General features: G+C 39.2%; 1 protein-coding gene across 4 annotated transcripts in view; it reads left to right on the forward strand.

Annotated features, from left to right (window-relative positions):
• rasgrp3 (RAS guanyl releasing protein 3 (calcium and DAG-regulated)) overlaps nt 1–20166 on the forward strand; it is a 43913-nt gene that overhangs the window by 10372 nt on the left and 13375 nt on the right. The window contains exons 1-7 of one of the 4 annotated variants that reach the window (XM_048191163.1): nt 1454–2346; nt 7959–8205; nt 11377–11479; nt 11885–11947; nt 17699–17830; nt 18387–18534; nt 19852–20025. In XM_048191163.1, the coding sequence (XP_048047120.1) occupies nt 8136–8205; nt 11377–11479; nt 11885–11947; nt 17699–17830; nt 18387–18534; nt 19852–20025 (690 nt within the window). In that variant the 5' untranslated portion in view covers nt 1454–2346; nt 7959–8135. Of the gene's footprint in view, nt 1–1453; nt 2347–7958; nt 8206–9579; nt 10131–10949; nt 10987–11376; nt 11480–11884; nt 11948–17698; nt 17831–18386; nt 18535–19851; nt 20026–20166 lie in introns of those variants that run through there. The other 3 variants (XM_048191165.1, XM_048191162.1, XM_048191164.1) reach the window with 3 other exon arrangements.

The following is a 20166-nucleotide window of genomic DNA, read 5'->3' on the forward strand; positions in this document are numbered from 1 at the left end:
AACTAGAGTTCTGCTCGTGTCATGTGAATACTTTACTGCGATTAAGACCTTACTCTGATTATGAGAAATAATCGCATTATTGGTACACATGTAAACGTATTGTCTCCTAAAAGAAAGAAATGATTCTGAAATGCCAAAAAAGTCAGCAATTCCATCTTACTTTTCTGTTACATACATACGTAACATTGTAACTTTGACCCTCCCTCAAACACTGCTGAAGCCGAAGCCTGGAAGACTTTGGTTTGTGTTGTTGACATGTCGAGGTGAACTATTTTTAGCGCTGCAAATTCACTTTGCTTGCACTTCAAAAGGATGAGGACATGCGCTGAAATTGATACGGAAAAACTGACGCCATAGTCCCTTTTCATATCACGGTGTATCAAATGCTGAAGAAGCCTCTGGAGCTGAAATTAAGATATGGTAATAGCCGTTTTGTTTTCCAATCACAACAGACTAGGGATGCACCAAAATGAAAATTCTGGGCCAAAACCAAAACAGAAAATGCAATTGGCCGAAAACCAAAACCAAAAATGCTTTTGAAAAATTATTTATTTATTATTTTAAATTAGCTTTTTTTTTTTGTATAATTGTATTAATGTTAGACTTTTTAATGAAATTGAATCATTTGAATGATATTGAATTAAAAAAATACAAGCCCATAAAATAACCACACTTTTATTGAAAGTAACACTAAAATTGGACCGAAAATATATATTAGGCTAAATATCAATATATTATCCTTTATTCGGTTCTATGCGACTAATCAGATTTAACAGATTTTTTTTTAACCAATTATGCAAAGAATGTATAGTCCTGTAAAGCTATTATCATGTGAGCAGAGCATAGCGGTGAGTGGATCAGTGAACGAGAAGATAGTGTCATTTAATCAGCGTTGCCCAGCCTGGCTTTACCACACAACAGCACAGTAGGGCTATTGCAAACAGTCTGTATAACAGTTGCAAAAGTCTACTAGGCTACTATATAGAAATTTCATGAAATTTCATATTATTTGAGCACACTTTGCTTTTCCGATGAGAATGACCGATACATGAGTGGAGCGTATGCATGGGCTGAGCTCCGCACACGCATAGAGTGGAATATTGAACGGAGCATCACCGTGCAGTAATAACGGCTAGTGCAAGAGTGAAACCTGAGTGCTGAACACTGAGGGGCGGGGCGGCATATATTTTCGGCCATTTTTCTCTTTCGGCCAAAAAAATGAAAATGCCATTTTCGGCCAATCATTTTCGGCGGCCACAATTTTGTTGCATCCCTACAACAGACTTTGCCATCTGACCAATCAGAGGGCTTTAGAGAGACTGAATCTTCGAACAAACCGTTTTCACACACAGTTTCTGCCAACCTCATGTTAATCTTGAGTTCCTATAGTAGTGCATCCTTCATATATCCGAAAAGTTTTATCATATTTATGAAAGATACATACGCTGTACCTGGTCTTTCCGAAAACAGCCGAGCACCTGGAGGCGTGCCGTGTGAGTGGAGCTAAAGAGTGACGAGCACGCGCAGCTTGTAAATAAGTAAATAACAGTGTAAATAAGTCAGAATACATGAAATAGCATTAGATCACCCCTTTAAAATAGCATAATAGGGGCATAATAAGTCCCATGGAAATATTGATATGCTTGACTTCTGTGACCTTGAGGGTCAGTGGGAGGAGTCTGGGCTTTGAACAGCTGCTGTCCATTTCACTGAGAACCCAATGACTTCATCTCTCTACACACACACACACACAGATGTAGAGGGCAGCTGTTTCTCTCTGGCTGCCAGAGACACAGACATCTGCTGTATCTGCTTTTTACCCAGACATTCAGTCCTCCTTGTCCTACCTCTTTTCACATCATATTTATTTTTTTTTTTTACTTGAAGTTCTGTTTTCTATGTATCGAAGTGACAAAAAGAGCCATCCAAATTGTCCCAGTGCTGTAATATTAAAGAACACTGTATTTTTTTTTGTTTTTCGTTTTCTTGTTCTCTTTTGACTTTTTATTCATTTTGTCTCTTCTATCTCAGTTCTCAGATCTCATCTTCACTCTCTCTTTCTCATTATCTCTTTCGCACTCTTTCGCATTTGTATTCATCTTGTCCCCTGTTAATGTTCTGAGCCCTTCTGTCACTCTGATTGGCTGTGATGTTCTGTCATATGGCTGTCTGATGTGCGTTGGTGTTTACAAACAGGCGTGGAGGACAGTGGGATAGTGTCAGTCAGCTGATCGCAGTCTGTTCTGCTAGAGAGGAGTCCTCCATTCCTTATAAACCACAGCAGCTTTTGGAAGTTATGCTTGACCCTTCAGATTTGCACCGCTGTCCTTAGTGTGAAGATTTAGGGTAAGTGAATAAAGGAAACGTGAGTCTTTTGCTCTTTGGTTCTTACATGAGATTTCTAAAAAGCATCTCTGATCTGTGCTCACTCTGTATGCCGTCGACATCATCATATTCATCACATTCAACTTCTGAGTCCTTGTGTTTTCTCAATGAGTAATTCTCTCGCTCTCTGTTTTGCTCTGATATTTGAGAGCTTCTTCAGTGCTTCTGCATTTATGAGAATATTAAATGGTTTTTGGGTCTTCATTTGTGGCAGTTTATTCCAGTCTTGTGCTAGTAAAAGTAGCATTCCAGCTTTTTTTACATTTAAAGAGAGCATTAAATAACTTGATGACCACATTATTCTTTCCTGTGTTGACATAATTATAAACATATAAACATAATTTGTTACAAGATAGTAAAAGGCAGGTGGTAATATGGGGCAGGGCATTCTCTTTCTAAAAGCATTTAATTGGACAAAAATATGTGTAGTGCAGGAGGTAACGCAGATGGCTGGAACAAAGCGCACTACGGCCGAGATTATCAGAGCAAGCAGTCCTTTAATAAATCTAAACGGCACAGGAAAACACAGAAAAAGGGAACAGGTAACACAACCACGTAACATAAATAATACAGGACAAAGAACTTAGGAAAACTCAGGACTTAAATAGACAGGTGATGATTAAAGTAACTTACGCGCAAACTCAATGAATTACCATGGAAACAAACTAGCAAAGGGAACACAGGCAAAACAGAAACAGAACACAGAGAAAATGAAACTAAAACAGAACTACATGTGACATTACACCCCCCTCCCAGAAGGCTTGCCCTCACGCTGTAACAGTCCAACTGAGGAGGGAGAGTGGGGGCTCTGGAGGAGGGTGCAGAGCAGGCAGAGGATAGGGAGCCAGAGACGATGACAAAGGAAAAGTCCAGGGTGGCGAAAATGGTAGGCGACGCCAGGGAGTCTGGCAGAAACCCAGGGTCCAGCCAGGACGATGCCCCATGGCGGGGTCAAGGGAGGGACGAGCCATGGTCGAGATCTCTACAAAGCCATGGGGTGGACGGATGGATACAGAGCTGAGGGGAAGGGAGTCCAGACTGCAGACGGAGAGCAGATGGCCTAAAATGGCACCGCAGTCTTCGGAGGCCGCAACAGAGCCATAGTGACAACCCCCCGAGGTGGAACCAGGTGCAGCAGGAGCGACTGAGGGCCAAGGTGGAGCCGGAGGGAGGGTGGATCCAGATGGAGCCATATGGGTGGGGAGACAGAGCACAGTGGATGTCTCGCAATTCCATGGAACAGGTGAGGTAACTTAAGTCTGATGGGCCCAGGTGGAGCCAAGGGAGGGAGGAGCCAAGTTGGAGGAGTCAGGGTGACGGGCCGAGTAGGAGTGATTGGAACAGTGGCTTGAGACTGAGCCGAGGGGTCCACTTGCCTGGTAGGAGCTGGATGAATGAAAACCAGAGGTGGATCCATGCCACAGATGGGAGGCAGAGGAGGAGGAGCCAAGGACTGACGGGAGACAGCTGAGACTGGGCAGAGGAACTGGCTGGAGAGAAGGTGGGAGAGGGAGGTTAGGAAGGATCATAGGAGATGCAGGAGAATTGGAGCTGGGCAGGACCAGCGTAGACACAGGAGAACTGGAACTGGATGGGACCAGCTGGGGTAGGAGAAACAGGGTAACATCCTCTTCAAACAAACAGAGCCCAGAGGCCAGCAGCAGCTCGCCCTCAGTAGCGGGAGTGTGGGCTCCGATCCATACCCTCAAACTCAACAAGGATTCCCTGGGCGACTTGCTGTGTTGCCGGCTCACACACCTGGTCAGACTGTAGTCAAGGCTCAGGATCAGGGGCGATGTGTGACTCAGTCTTTGTAGTAGGCTCTGGCTCATTCATCGTAGCAGGCTCATTTCCTCCGTCTGCAGTGGGCTCTGGCGTCGTATCCGTGCAGCGGGATGGTGGCTGGCTGTTCTCTGGGTCACGGGCTATAAAGGAAAGTCCTCCGTGCTGGAGCATCCAGCCCAAATACTCCAGCATTTTCCTCATTTCAGGAAGGAGGAGAAGGTGCGCTGCTGGTGAGACCATATTTTAATTATACTCAGTTTGAGGGTCCTGTATTCTGTAACGTGGATGGCTGGTATAAAGTTCATGATGACCAACATTTTCAGAGCAAATAGTCCTTTAATAAATAAATTCAAATGGCACAGGAGAACTCAGGGAACAGTCAACACAACCACATAACATAAGCAATAGCAGACAAAGAACTAAGGAAAACTCAGGGCTTAAATAGACACATGATGATTAAAGTAACCTAGGAACACTTCCGAACTCAATGAATTACTATGGAAACACAGGCAAAACAGGAACAGAACACAGAGAAAATGAAACCAAAACAGAACTACACGTGACACCAATATTTTTAACCATTTTCTATACAGAGTAAGACTAAATTTTAATATATTTATAATTTTAGGAGTGTACATACATTACTGTTCAAATGTTTGGGGTTGGTAAGATTGCATTTATTGTATCAAAAATACAGTAAAAACAGAAATATTGAGAAAAAGAATTTTCGAAAAGTTACTTTCTATATTTTAAAAATGTGATTTATACCCGTGATGGCAAAGCTGAAAACCTGTATGTTTTTAATGCATCCTTAGTGAATACAAGTATTAAAATTTATGGACTCCCAACTTTTGAACAGTAGTGTATATGAACAAAAGCCATCGATTTTGAATGCGTTCTCTTTATTTTGCCTCAACTGAAAGCCTCCAATTTGTTTATTGTCATTGTTAGAAAGAAAAAAAAGCTGCTTAAAAGTCTGCAGTTGCCTATAGTAACCACAAACCTAAAAGGGTCAAAATCTGTTTTAAAGGCATTTAATATAAGAAATAATTCAGAAGGGAAAAAGTCTAATCTAATCAAATATTGACTCAGGTTGGCAGCTTAAGGGATACATGTGCAAAAATATGCTGAAGAAGGATATGAGAAAGAGGAACACAGAGAGATGCAGTTCTCTTTGCAGAAATTTGAGAGTGTCATTTCTTAATCTGTTATGTGCATCAAAATGTATGAACTGAAACATAGTGTGTAGAAACTAAATTTGCTGACATCAGTTTTTGTTTAATAGTAATTCACTATTAAATAATTAATAACCAATATAATGTAGCAATGTAGTTTATATTGCATAGAGCTTGAGTCATAAATATCTCATATTTGGCTTCCTGTAATGGTTGTGTAACTGATGTCTCTGTATGTGCTGGTCTGGATGAGGCGAGTCAGGACAGGTTCCAGCCGTCAGCACTCAAACTCACAGATGAGAGGGGTGAAAATTAGATCGAGATATTTATAACCACAGCTCTGGTCCCTTCATCTCTGTGGTCAGGGATCTCTTTTGGGTGCAGGTGTACTTTAAAATGCATTTCATGTGGATCAGGGTGGAAATGTCTGATGTTTCCACAGATATTTTGCACATTTCATGTAGATTCCATCATCTGAAGTCATACTCTCTTTCACCTCCTCACTTACCGGGGGTCATTTATGACATCATGAGTGGCCATCTCCAAGACAACGGCAATGAGTTATTGACAGTAGCGCAAGTACCTCACTTGCCATTGAATCTCACACATGGTTTGTCACATGACTGTTTTACTTCAAAGATTAGGATGCCAACTAAAGGTCCTACAAGATTTATCTGACCCTTCTCACATCACAAGCAGCTGCTTAACCTCTGTGAACATTTGTTGTTGTTGTTGTTATGGCTGGAGCTGATTTTCAGTGTTTGTATTTTGAAGGTTAGTTTGTTGATGATCTTTTAGATAGCAGCTTTTCTGATCTTCACTGCAATAAAAATAAACCCAAATCTAAAATTAACACAGGAACACACACTTTCCCTGCCTGTTTTGATTGCACAGATAAATGACACAGGAAAAAAAACACACGTCATCCGGAAAAGTGATGTACGCATCACAACATAAGACAAAACAACCCAAGAGAGTAGACAGGTTTAGTGGCAGTGTGAAGGGCTAGTTATCCTTTACGTGTGGACACGAGCAGTTCATAAGCACTAATGAGTTAAGACACTATTAAGTTATGTAAGCTCTAATCAGGTAGTGTACGTCCAGCTCTGTGGGCCAGAATGATGTCATGCCATCTGTGTGCAATCGTGATCTGTGATGTAGCGTCATGCAAACAGTGCTCCCGCGAGAGAGATGAAATATTGATAGCTGCCACGGGGAGTTCATAGAAGAATAAAGCAGTCAAACAATTCAACCTTAACACAGGCCTGTCTCCTGCTGTCATGTGAAGAGAAGGGTTAGAGTCAAAGGAAAGAAATACAGATGACACTTTATGGTGTCATTACTACAAATCCCATGTTTTGTTTGTTTGATTGTTTGTTTTTTTGTGGGCTTTATTAAACATGTTAGATAAACTATTTACTAACATGAACCTAGCAAGGGTAGTAGCTAGCAGCTAACTGAATAATTTTAATGACTAAATACCTAAAATTTAACTATTGTTTTTAAGCACAACCTTATAAATAAATAAATATACACTGCCCTCCAAAAGTTTGGAAACGCCCTAGAAAAGTGGGGTTTTGGACAATATTGGCATGAATCCTTTTTAATTTGTGATCATTTTGCACTGATAAGGGACAACACAAACTACGAAAACATATTTTATTACATAAATAGTTTATACATAGAAAAACTTAAATTTTCAATTCATCAAAATTAGCAGCTCTCTGACCTAAACTGGGTTCTAATTGGTTCATTGTATTCTAAACTTAATTGACAATCAATTGTTGAAGCTATTAAGGTGTGCTGACCCAAAAATCTTTTACAAACCTGGGCCAAGTTTAAACGAGTAATCAGGCATCACAGCTGGCAAAGGGGCATGTCTGACTTTGACATGTGTATATATTGCCATTATTATGTAATCAAAATGAAAATTATTATTGCTGGTCTTCAATGATAATGTCAAGTTGCTTTAATGTATTTGAACCAAAAAAAATAAGGATTTATGCTGATATCATCCAAAACCACACTTTGCCAGGGGTGTTTCCAAACTTTTGAAGGGCAGTGTATAAATAAAAACTAGCTATCTCTTACTAAGTGATATATTAATTTCGAATAAAATCTGAATTATATAATACATTTCTATAATGTAATTATTTATTATATTTAATATATATATTTTTTAAATATAATTAAATTTTTTATGTTTTAATTTTAATTATTTTGTTTCTTGAAAAAATAACATATCTCATATAAAATGAATGTAAAACTAAATGTATCATATTAAGTTTGACCACCTGAGGTTGATGACCAACATTTTCTAAGGGTTACGCACTTGACTATGTTTTGATGATGATTTGTTGAAAAAAAATTTTTTTTTTTTTTTTTAAACTTCACGTCAGAGTTTTACGACCTGTTTTGTACTGCATTCATAGAAAGTGTGAAAAAGACTAAGATTGGTCTTACAATCTTCATAACAAGAGGTGATTACTGAACAGCATTGGTTCATTCACTATAAAGCCCCTCGGTGTAAGCATGTGAAAGGCTCCATAAAATATTTCTGTAACTCTTTTTTTCTTTCTCAAATTATTGACAGTGTTTTGTTTGTTTCTGCAGTGAGGCACAGAGTCAACCATTCTTCTGCTGAGCACATTGAGCACATTTAAAGGAGAGGAGACGTGGAAAAGAGGAGGAAAGAAGAGAGAGAGAGAGAAAGAGAGAGAGAGAGAGAGAGTGGCCTGCCTGATGGCAGAGAGCTGGATGTCCCAGTGAGGTCAGGTCGGACGGGAGGTCATGGGGTCGTTTACGCTGGGGAAGGCTGCTTCCCTGGAGCTACTGCTGGATGCCTGCATTCATGCATTTGGTGAGTGAACACTAAAATGGCAAAACTATCATTTTGTCCATTATTGTATACAAATGATCTGCTAGTGCATCAAGTACCAACAGATTTGCTCTGTTGCTAGATCTTACATTTATTCATTAATTGATCATATTAATCACCATAATTCACCACTGTTATTGGTCACAGTTGATGGCATTATGGCTTACTTTGTGTATGATTATTGACCACTGTTTGCTTAATCACAGACAGTTGCTGATAACTATCCTTAAAATGAATTAACCTATTAAAGGATTAGTTCACTTTAAAATGAAAATTATCCCAAGCTTTACTCACCCTCAAGCCATCCTAGGTGTATATGACTTTATTCTTTCTGATGAACACAATCAGAGATATATTAATAAAAATCCTGATAAATCCAAGCTTTATAATGGCAGTGAGTGGGGGCAATGAGTTTGAAATTCAAGAAAAATATCCATATTTAACAAGTTATAAAGTAAAATATCTAGCTTCCACCAAATCACCTTCCTTATTCAATAGACCCTTTTCACATTTCTGGGTTTCTCAGAAGTGGAAGTCGTCATAGTTGGGTAAAATTCTATGGCAGTGAATGAGAGAATACATTAAATATATTTTTTGTATTAACATGTTGTCAAATAGCAAAAGAAAAACTCAACAACAGTGTTTTCACAATTTTCAAAAAGATGAAAAAAACAGAGAGAGATTGATAATGGCAGTCAGGAGAGAGAAAGATGTCAACTTTACCATCACTCCCATAGCCGCTGTATTAGAAACACCCTCACAGCAGTGTTTACTGTTTTGTTTTTTTTGTAATTTGATGAAAAGGTAATAAAATACTAATTATATGTGTTATAAATGTACATACATTTAAAAAAAAAATGAAAATATAAAAAACTTTGCAAGATTTACGATGCTGATGACCTTTAAAACGCGTCATCACAGTCCATGAAAAGGGTCCATTTACGAAAAAAGTGTAATTGACGTTGCGTCAGTTACGTTTTTTCGTAAGTTGAATACGGAAGGCGTAGGATTTAACGTAAGCGTTTTGAACTGCAAGAGGCATTGTCTTCGTAAGCTGAATACGGAAGGCGGTCTGGTGAAAGCTAGATATTTTACTTCATAACTTGTTAAATATGAATATTTTTCCCACACAAACGATTCAGAAGGCCCTTATTAAAGCCCCCCAGCCCCCCAGCCCCCCTTTCTTCAGTTTCATACTTGTTGGTCCCGTTCACTGCCATTATAAAGCTTGGATGCGTCAGGATATTTTGCGTCAGGGGTGGTTCAGTGTTTTTTTTCTAGGCTTGATTGTGTTTTTGGGGCGCCGTTTAACATGTCTTAATGCTTCGTTTTTTAAAAAAAGCTGTATTTTCATATATTTTACCTTTATTCTACACCTCTGTATCCAATGTCTTTTTTTTCTTTTCTTTTTTTTTTATTAAACAGCATACAGAGGATACATGAAATAGATTTGAAACAAAATACAAAAAAGAACGCATAAACAAGGAAGCGAGAGAAAAAAAATTAACACGTCTAAGCAAAAAAAAAAAAAAAACACTTCCATTTTCAGGAAAATATACAGGAGGTATTATAATGACTGTATCCAATGCATAGGATCCAATGTCATATGAACGGCTCGTTTGACTTCCTGCTTCTATGAAGCCGCTCCCTCCGAAATACGCAATGTGCTCAGATCATAGACTGTAAAAAAGGCTCAGATTGGTTATCTGGCCCGGTGTATCCAGAGCCATCGTGATTCGCTGAAGCGTCCGGAAACGCCACGCCCCCTTACCATTTTAGTTGTTACCGGTTATGTGGGCTTTGGTGAAAATGTAAATAATGGCGTCTATATTGCTGTATCAAATTGAGCCTGAATCAGACCCAGATGAAGAGGGTAAAGCAGGGACGTTAAAGGACATTTATGAATGGTATTTCACTTAGTATTTGTGTCAAAGTGTTTAGATATGCTGTCACTGCTGTTTGTTAGCTTTCAATATAATGTACAGTTTTATGCTGATTAAAGCTTTACTGTAGCCGAATACATGACTGAGTAGTAGCATTTTTGTAAAGGTATCGTTTAATTTATAGCATGAATAACTGTTTGTCTATGAACATAGAAGTTTGTTGGTGTTTGTAGAATTTAGCTAACTGGCTAGCAAAGCAAAAACGCGTTGGTCTTTGTTTACATCCCTGATGCAACCAAAAAATAGAAACAGAACTAACGTTATACATTTAAAAGACATGTACAAACAATACAACGTAAGTTACTTACAGTTTGTTTGAAGCCAATAAACAGCAGCTTCTGCTTTTAAAGTGGGAATTGCTCCATCTTTCAGTAATAGCCTTTGTGCAAATCCAGCATTGAACTCGTGTAGATTCTGGAAGCTGTCTTCAGCGGCGCATCCAGTGTAGAAAATATCAGATTCTATTATCTTTTGACGGTGTACACAACTCTATCATTATGCCATGCCAGATGGCCTCGCCCACTTTGTTGTGTGTTCCTGGGGTGTGTTTTGCAGGGTTTATGATGTCACCAACCCGGGAAGAAGCTTGTTGTAGTCCAAACCGGTCATTTTTGTAGGCATTAAACTGCCATAACTTTAAAAGACAGTATCTCCGTTTGCTCAGCGCTGTAACTTTGCAGATACTGTTTATGCTCAAGCAGCAACATTACACATTAACTAAAGTTAAAAAGGTGAAATCGCATTGAACCACCCCTTTAATATAACTCTGATTGTGTTCATCAGTAAGAAGAAAGTCATATACACCTAGAATGGCTGGAGGGTGAGTAAAGCTTGGGGGAATTTTCAGTTTAAAGTGAACTAATCCTTTAATGACTGAAATTGATCATTGTCATAGTCTTTTATAACTCCCATCACTTCTCATAATAATTACAGATCTTGTTATTAATCCATATTGTTGATTGTTTTCTGATATCCTCCATTAGATTATCTTTATATCAAATTTTTCTCATATCTATATCATACTGTATCTCATATCTATATTTTGTAAGCTGCTATTCTTAAATCTGCTATATACAAAAAAAGTGTTCCTCTTTCTCCATTACTCACTTTGTGTTTTTTCTTAAAGTTTATTATTATTGTTATATAATATATCTATATTTCTTATGATATAATATTTATCCCTCTTCCTGACTGTCTCTCTCTGTTATAGATGATGAAGGAGAGCTGCATGAAAATCAGCTTCCTCGAACCCTTCTGCTGATGCATCGCTGGTATGTGTCCTCCACCGAGCTCGCTGGGAAACTTCTGATTATATATCCTGTGGCAGTCCAGTATGAGCGTGTGTGTGGTTTGTGTGTGATGTTTCAGTAGATATTTGTTTATAAGGCTGTGTGATGTTAGATCGCTCAGTAGATACCAAGTGGCATCTCTAAGGAAATGATGCTAGTCCAAGCATTTCTTAGTCATAATTGCAATCAGTTTATACCCAAGAAACCTCTTTTTGTGAGTTTTTGCGTAAAAGTGTGCGTCAGCTACTTTCAAGTAAAAACTCTTTTAACTTTCACTGTTTTACGTAAGTAAGTAAATGCCACTTGAATTAATGTTATTGTAATGCAATGCCATTCATTCATTGCATAGCTGTATAGCTCTGTGTGCATACTGTATGTGCATATCTATTCATTCTCTAGCATGTTTAATTCTCCTTGACTCTCTATCACGTATCGTGACTGTCGGGGAGATGACTGCCAGCGGACACGACTGAAGATCTGTTATTTAATGAGGTAAATAAAAACAGCTTCCGTTAAACAAGATAAACAACCCCTTTATTCCCCATTAGCTTTCCCTTCAGAAGGATTTAAGGTGTTTATCTGCATTGCTAGGCAACAACCCGTGGCAGAACATATCGTGAGGAGGCTATTATTTAGTGTTTTCGTTTTTTTTTATTCCCCTTCTGTTCTTCCTCCTTTTCTCCGGAGGCTGCGTGACTGTCGCCTGCGCTCAGCGTGAAGAGTGATGATGTCACAAGGACAGGCATCGCTCCTTCAGACGGACGTTTGTCCACAGTGAACATGTTGTGTTTTAGTGCACAGCAAAGAATGAATCAGCGTTTCGTCCATCCATTATTCACAGAGCACATCTCCTCAGGCCACCTTTCCTTTCTTCTCTATTCACATCTGCCTGCCAGTTTTCAGATCTTTTTCAGATCTGTTCAGCCTCCAACAAAACCACAAGCTTTCATTCAGGATTTCAGGATTTGTTTTTAGAATAGACTATTTAAGGCTATATAATAATCTGGGAATCAAAATCTTATTTAAAACTGGAAATAAACAGGGTTTTTAAATGGGTTTTATAATTTTGAAAACTTTTAGAAAAAGAAATGCAAAATTAATAAAGATATTAAGGTTTTCTAGGTCACCATGTGAACTCTTTTGTGATATTCTTTGAACAAAATGTTCTATGGATCATGCTAGAGAACATGATCGTCAGGTTTTATGCAACTTGTGGAGCTTGTCGTTAAAGCAAAAAAGGGAAAAACAAATAGCTCATGCTAACTTTTAGTTTTGAGTTTCAAATATGTATACTTTAATACATGTTTATGTTTACATATATTATTAATGTAATTAGCAATTTAAATCATTGTATTAAATTATAAAAAATTTGAATAGACAGGTTTTTCTCTGATCTGATATGAAAGATGCAAAAGTAAAAAAAAAAAAAAAACTTTGCTCTGTTTCCAATGCGCACACACCTGTGGTTAGTGTAACTTATCAGTTATCAGTGTTAGTTTTTAGGTGTTGTGTAAAAGTTGACCGCTGCTCTCATTGGTCTCACGAATATGCACTGATACACAATACAAACACCCTTCGGTTGTTACTGCATGATGTCACTCTGACTCATGCTGGACACACATTCCAGTTAATGTTTATGTTTAACAAAAACGGAAAAGCAAGAAAAGGAATGTGTTTTTATGTCTCAGTGCCCTTAGAGAGTCCGGCAGTCAAAAACATCTACATAATTAATGATAAATGGCATGCGTCTGACATAAATACGCTTCATCCGTTCCTTTCTCCGGGGACTCGGTGAGAGTCACCAAAACAAAAACATCACAAAATGAAGGAGGTCAGTGTTTTGTAAAACTGCATCCTGTTGGGGGAAATGTATCCTTACTTGATTTTAAATGTAGCTTTGATATTTACTGGATATATCCATCTGGGCTTAGTACTGTAAAAACAGTATTTAAACCATAATGTTGAGAAATATTACAATGTAATATTGTTTTCTATTTTAATATATTTTAAAATGTTTTTTCAATTTATTCCTTTGATGGCATTTCAGAAGACATTATCAGTCTTCAGTGTCACATGATCCTTCAGAAATCATTTTAATATTCAGTTTTGGTGCTCAAGAAACATTAGTACTTTGTTTAATGCTTTGGGCATGTATACAATCTGTCAATTTTGGCCTAATTTGCCAAAATATTGTAGCCCATTGGATGCACAGCCTTTAATATCAACAACAAAAAAGGAAAAGAAAAAAAAACAAGAAGAATTTTCTCCTCCTGTTTAAAGGTCATTTTGTAAAATATCCTATATAATCCTGCAGGATTATATAGTTGTGGTTGCAGGTAAACAAAAAAGGACGATGAATAAAGTTCCAACACCAAGTTTAATAATAATATTCCACAAAGCAGGCAAACAGGCAGGAGCAACACACTAAATGTACATGTGACCGGACAATGAGTGCAGGCAAGGACACAACTCACATAGACAGACAAAACAAGGTAATTAATCAAGCACAGCTGAAACCAACAAAGTCATAATGACAGAAACCATAGTAACCAAGGAGTGGCGGGAAAATTAACAAAGGAAAATAGACAACTAGTGAATACAAACTAAAAGTCCATGAATAGTAAAACAAACTGAACATAACTGAGACATTACACCCCCCTCCGGCAAGGCGTGACCTTGTGCCGTAACTGAAAAAGAACAGAGGGAGGGATGGAGGGCATTTGGAGGCGAACGAGGATGTGGCGAAGGGATCGTAACAGGAGGCAGTGACAGAGGAACGGTGGCAAGTGGACGACAACGATTCCCTGGGCGGCGATGATGGAAAAAGCCAGATGGTGCAGACCAAAGCCCAGCAGTGACGACATCCCACGGCAGTGTCGATGGAGGGAGGAGCCAAGATAATGTTGTGGCTGATGACAGCTGGGGAATGACTAAGGGAGACTAAGCCGATGGATCCATAGGCGCAGACAGAGGGCCAATGGAACTGAGCGAAATCACTGGCACTGGAGACCTAGGTGATGCTGCAGCGATGAGTGTCGAAGGCAGAGCCTGAGTTCCCCAGGACTGAGGCGATGCCTGTGTGACCGAGGACCAAGGTGTACCTGAAAGGAAGGAGAAACCCGCTGTAGCTGTAGGGGTGGAGGGACGGAGCACAGCGGATGGCCTATAGGTCTGTGACGGAAGTAGAGTGACCAAGGAGGAGCCAGTGGGATGAAGGAACCCGGTGGAGCCACAAGGCCAAAGGTCTCCGGTGGAGCCAAAGGTGGGAGGAGCCAAGGCAGAGCCGATAGGTTGACGGGTCAAGGTGGAGCGAAGGGATCGGAGGCTGGAGGCAGAGCCACAGGATCCTCTTGCACAGGAGATGCTGGTGGTTGCACGACATGAGGCTCAACGTCATAGCAAGGCGAAGGGCTGCAAGCATCCAGCAGCGGTGGGGCAGGAGGACTGGCTGAGCTCTGTTGTGATGGTGACAACAGGAAACTTGATGGGAACTTGACGAGAAACATGGAGCCCATCCACACGGAGACACGTTTAGATGTATACGTAAAAATGAGCCTAAAACCGCTTTTTTATGAAACCGGGTCCCAGAGTGGATAAATCTGAAAACGACACTCTTGCATTTTTGTGTGTACAGCCAATCCATGTATTTTGTGAAACAATGATGTCATCACCCCACATCTCGACTCTAGTCAGACACCGCTACGTAACGTAACACCAACAACAACAACAATAGCGGACTACATGCTTGTGTTCGTGCCACAGAAGCTACTGAGCCTATTAGCTTTACTAAAGTAAAGCTTTAATACTAAGTTTAACTAAAGTTTGTATACCGTGCGCAAAGTTTATGCACATGCTTCAAGTCTTATTCTCCGTTTTTAGTGTATCTCTGTGGCAGAATTACGGTGCCACATACTGATCTGGTGTGTATACTACTTCGTTTTGAGTCAATTTCAGTGGTTTCGTGAGTACGCAGATATTTCTTGAGACGAGGAAAAAAAAAGGTCTGATAGGGAAAGCTCTGGCTTTGTGTGGATGTGGCCTTGATTATTGTAGGTAAGACACCATCCATAAAATTCTCAATGCTGTCATTAAACAGCGATGATGAAGAATAAACAGATAAATCACAGTCCATATCGATCTTACTGCTTTCTAGAAGCAGCGATGATGAAGGCTCAACAGAAAAGTCATAATCCATACAGATTTTTGTGCTGTTTAGAAACAGCGATGATGAAGTACCGGGATAGGGTGGGAGACAATATCTCTGTTTCCCAGTCAATCAGCCAGTCCTCATTGTCCACATTCACTACTCCTTCAGCCGCTGATGTCGAGGGCTCAGTGCATATTAGTGAGACCGATGAGCGCAGCGGTCAACTTTTACACCTCAAAACTAACACTGATAACTGATAAGTGTGGGGCTCCTCTTCCGGGGCGATGGTCTAAGTGCTGTCTTCTCCTTGCGTTTGGCTCACTCATCGTGGCGGGTGGTCCCTCTCAACCTGCGGGGGCCTCACACAAATTCTCCATGGTCGATGGTCGTGATTCGGGTTCTGGGTCTGGCTGTGCTCTGGAATGGGGCAAGACGCTCTCCAGACACCTAATGATGGCCTCCCTCCAGTTAAGTCCAGAGGTATCTGGGAGGTCAATGGGATGGTAATAATTAGCCCCAATCCAGAACAAAGACAAGGGGACTGGTGACAACAACACGGCAAAACTCCTCTGTGTAAGAGAAATAGTGGCTCTTATGAGCCACTGCAGCAAACCTCACTGCGTATGCACATATGCACTGAAACCAACAAAGTCATCTGTCACGGGTGGTTGCAGGTAAACAGACAATGAATAAAGTTCCAACAACAAGTTTAATAATAATATTCCACAAAACAGGTAAACAGGCAGGATCAACACAGTAATTAATTAATTAATTAATCAATCAACCACAGCTAAAATCAACAAACTCATAATGACAGGAACTATAGTAACCAAGGAGTGGTGGGAAAATGAACATTTCTGCATATAAATATGGTAACCCTTACATCAAAAGTATTATCTTATGCCACCACTGTACTATGGTGCCACCTCAGTACCTTTTTTGTAAGGGTAAGATTTGTTTAACACAGACAGTGAAAAACCAAGAAAAATGTTTGCAGAGTTGTGAGCTGTTTCTATGTTTTGCGTTTGTGGTCTAGACAAACTGTGCTTCAAGGTCACGTTTCCCCACAAGTAAGCATGGTGATGATGTGTTTGAACATTTTCTCAAGGCTGCAGTTTCAGATGTTACCTGACAACAAACAGAATTAAACACGGCACCTAGAACAGCACTGATAGGAGCTTCTGTTTTTAAAACGATGTGATTGGACAAGCAATACATCAATCTGCTGTTACAACAGCAGGTTGGATTTTTTTGGCTGAAATGTTAAACAACAGAAATGACAACAGAATCAACTGGAATAGACAAAAATATAAAAAGTTTCTCTTAAAGGGTTAGTTCACCCAAAAATGAAAATTATGTCATTAATGACTCATATAATGACTTCAGCATTGTATTCTCTTCCGGAATCCTTTCCATTGAATTGATTCCATTGAACTGATTCCATTGAATCCTTTCATCTGTCGGCGTTGGTAATGCACTTTTACGTCGCTGTTTTTGGCGATTAGGACATCCACGACATGCACACTTACGCGCCATTTTAAAAAATATAGCAATACCAAAATACAAACAATGTAGAATAGCTTGAATACAGCGTGCGTCTCCCTCAGACTGTAAACGAAGCTCGGGCGCACCGGATAACACGTCAGCAGCGTCTTACGAGTCGTGAACCCGGATTGACAACACACCCGGAAGAGAAGACAATGCTGAATAAAGTCGTAGTTTTTGTTATTTTTGGACCAAAATGTATTTTCGATGCTTCAAAAACTTCTAACTAACCCACTGATGTCACATGGACTACTTTGATGATGTTTTTATTACGTTTCTGGACACGGACAGTATACCGTACATACACTTTCAATGGAGGGACAGAAAGCTCTCGGACTAAATCTAAAATATCTTAAACTGTGTTCCGAAGATGAATGGAGGTCTTACGGGGTTGGAACGACATGAGAGTCATTAATGACATAATTTTCATTTTTGGGTGAACTAACCCTTTAAATACGGAGAACCATTTGTACATTTTAATAAACACTATGTGTATAGCCACTGCAATGAAAGTTCAATGTAATTTACAGTTTTCAAACCTGTGTGTGTAGGTACTGGATAGCTGAATTCCCTGCAGAGTTTGATCTGGATCTAGGTTTGATCCGCCTTACAGAAGAATTTCGAGATGCAGCCGCTCAGCTGGGTGGTGACGAGCACATTAAACTACTTGACATTTCTACAATGTGAGTGTCATTGCAACACACAAACACTCACAGCATGCCGATCATTGACTGTCATTACTATTGACCTATTTGGCTTTAATCATGACTACCGTTTTGATTGAAATGAAAATACATTGCTATAAAATCAAATGTTGCCCTTTTATGGAATAATAACTTGACACTAATGAGCGTGTGTTTTAATCACTGATTCAGATTATGTGGAAATGATTGCATAGAGCATTAGGCACCTGTCACTTGTCCTTTGTCACTAATTAACACTGAATGGCATCTTAAATTTCACACATTCTAATTCATGAAATTATTTCATGATTATCTTCTGTGATTATGACAGATGTCTTGTTGTATTTGGGTAATGAGCTTAAACTGTTTTTTTTTTTTGTAGCCTACAGTGTGACTTTATATAGAAGAAGTTCCATTTTCTTAATATTATATTCAATTAACATGGTTATTGTTATTTTTAGAGAAAAGTAGATAATAATCCTGAAATAAAACAGATTTAATGAATTGTGTAGTGATACACAATGAATGAACAGTGAAAACATGTTTGTCTCTTCAGCCCCTCGTATGACTGGATGCGTAAACTGACTCAGCGAAAGAAGCAGGTGAAGAAGGGCAAAGCGTCACTGCTGTTTGATCACCTGGAACCCATTGAGTTGGCCGAACACCTCACCTTCTTAGAGTACAAGTCCATCAGGAGGATATCGGTTAGTGTGCACAGTGGAAATGGAAAAATAGAGTGTGTATTTCACCTGGGAAAGCCAGCAGCTGTAGAGGACTTGCGTCAGTAAGATAATGTGTGCGTGTTTGTTTTTGTGATATAGAAAGAAAAAGACTATGCATATGAGAATGTACTTTAGTTCTCTTATCAGCTCTGCTGATTTTTTCCATCGTCCTGCATTGTTATTCTTAGCAGCTAACACTCAAGTATTTTTTTTAGTTAACAAACATCCTTCCTTTATCCATTGCTCCCTTCTAAATCAGTGTTAAGCTTTGGAAAAATAATATGATAGAAACTCTGAAACTGACTATTTAATTAAATATATTTATTCACTCAGTGATATGTTGTAACTGGTCATACTGTATTTTACTAGTTGCAAAAAGTAGCTTGTTACTGGAAAAGTTGTGCTTCTTTGAAAAAAGCTAAACTGCTCTCATGTGACTGAAAAATGGGGGGTATTCAGACATTTGTACTGGCTTTAAGGACTTACATTTAAAGGGTTAGTTCACACAAAAATTAATTTTCTGTCATTTATTACTCAACCTCATGTCGTCCCAAACCTTTAAGACCTTCATTCATCTTCGGAACACAAATTAAGATATTTTGGATGAAATTCAATGGTTTCTAAACCACACATAGGCAGCAATGTCATTCCACATTTTTGAGGTCCAAAAAGTCCACGTGACTACAGTGGTTCAACCTTAATGTTATGAAGCGATGAGAATACTTTTTGTGCGCAAAAACAAAATAAAAATAACTACTTTATTCAACAATTTCTTCACTTCCCTGTCAGTCTCCTACGCTGTTGTCGTAGTGAACGCAGTGCAGCATTTCCGTGTTCCGGCATCAGCATCACAGGCATGCGTCATGATGCTCATGTTTACACTGTCAGCCAATACTGAGTTGGCGTTCGGACGTAAACACGGAAGCGCTGCACTGCGTTCACTGCATCAACGGCATAGGAGACTGACAGGAAAGAAAATAAATTGTTGAATAAAGTCATTATTTTTGTTTTGTTTTTGCTCACAAAAAGTATTCTCATCACTTCATAACATTAAGGTTGAACCACTGTAGTCACATGGACTATGTTAACAACGTCTTTACCTTTCTGGACCTCAAAAGGTACAAGAAACAGATATTTCATCAAAAATATCTTAATTTGTGTTCTGAGATGAATGAAGGTCTTATGGGTTTGGAACGATATAAGGGTAATTAATGACAGAAATACCCCCCCCCCCCCAAAAAAAATAAAATAAAATATATAAATAAGTATGAACATGTCTCAATATGTGTTTGTCCTCAGTTCACAGATTACCAGAGTTACGTGATTCATGGCTGTCTAGTTGATAACCCCACATTAGAGCGCTCCATCGCTCTGTTTAATGGGATCTCTCAGTGGGTTCAGCTGATGGTTCTTAGTAAACTCACCCCTCAGCACAGAGCAGAGGTCATCAACAAATACATCCATGTTGCACAGGTAAGAACATACATTTATCTTCATGTCTGACAAAGGTACATTTACGTAATTCAAAATTAGTAATAGAAGCAGACCAGAGATTATCAAAACTATTATCTAAGTTGATGAAAGTTTATTAGCCTGTCTAAAAAGGATTGTAAT

This window comes from Megalobrama amblycephala, linkage group LG5 (genome assembly GCF_018812025.1).
Source record: "Megalobrama amblycephala isolate DHTTF-2021 linkage group LG5, ASM1881202v1, whole genome shotgun sequence".
NCBI classification, from domain to species: Eukaryota; Metazoa; Chordata; class Actinopteri; order Cypriniformes; family Xenocyprididae; genus Megalobrama; species Megalobrama amblycephala.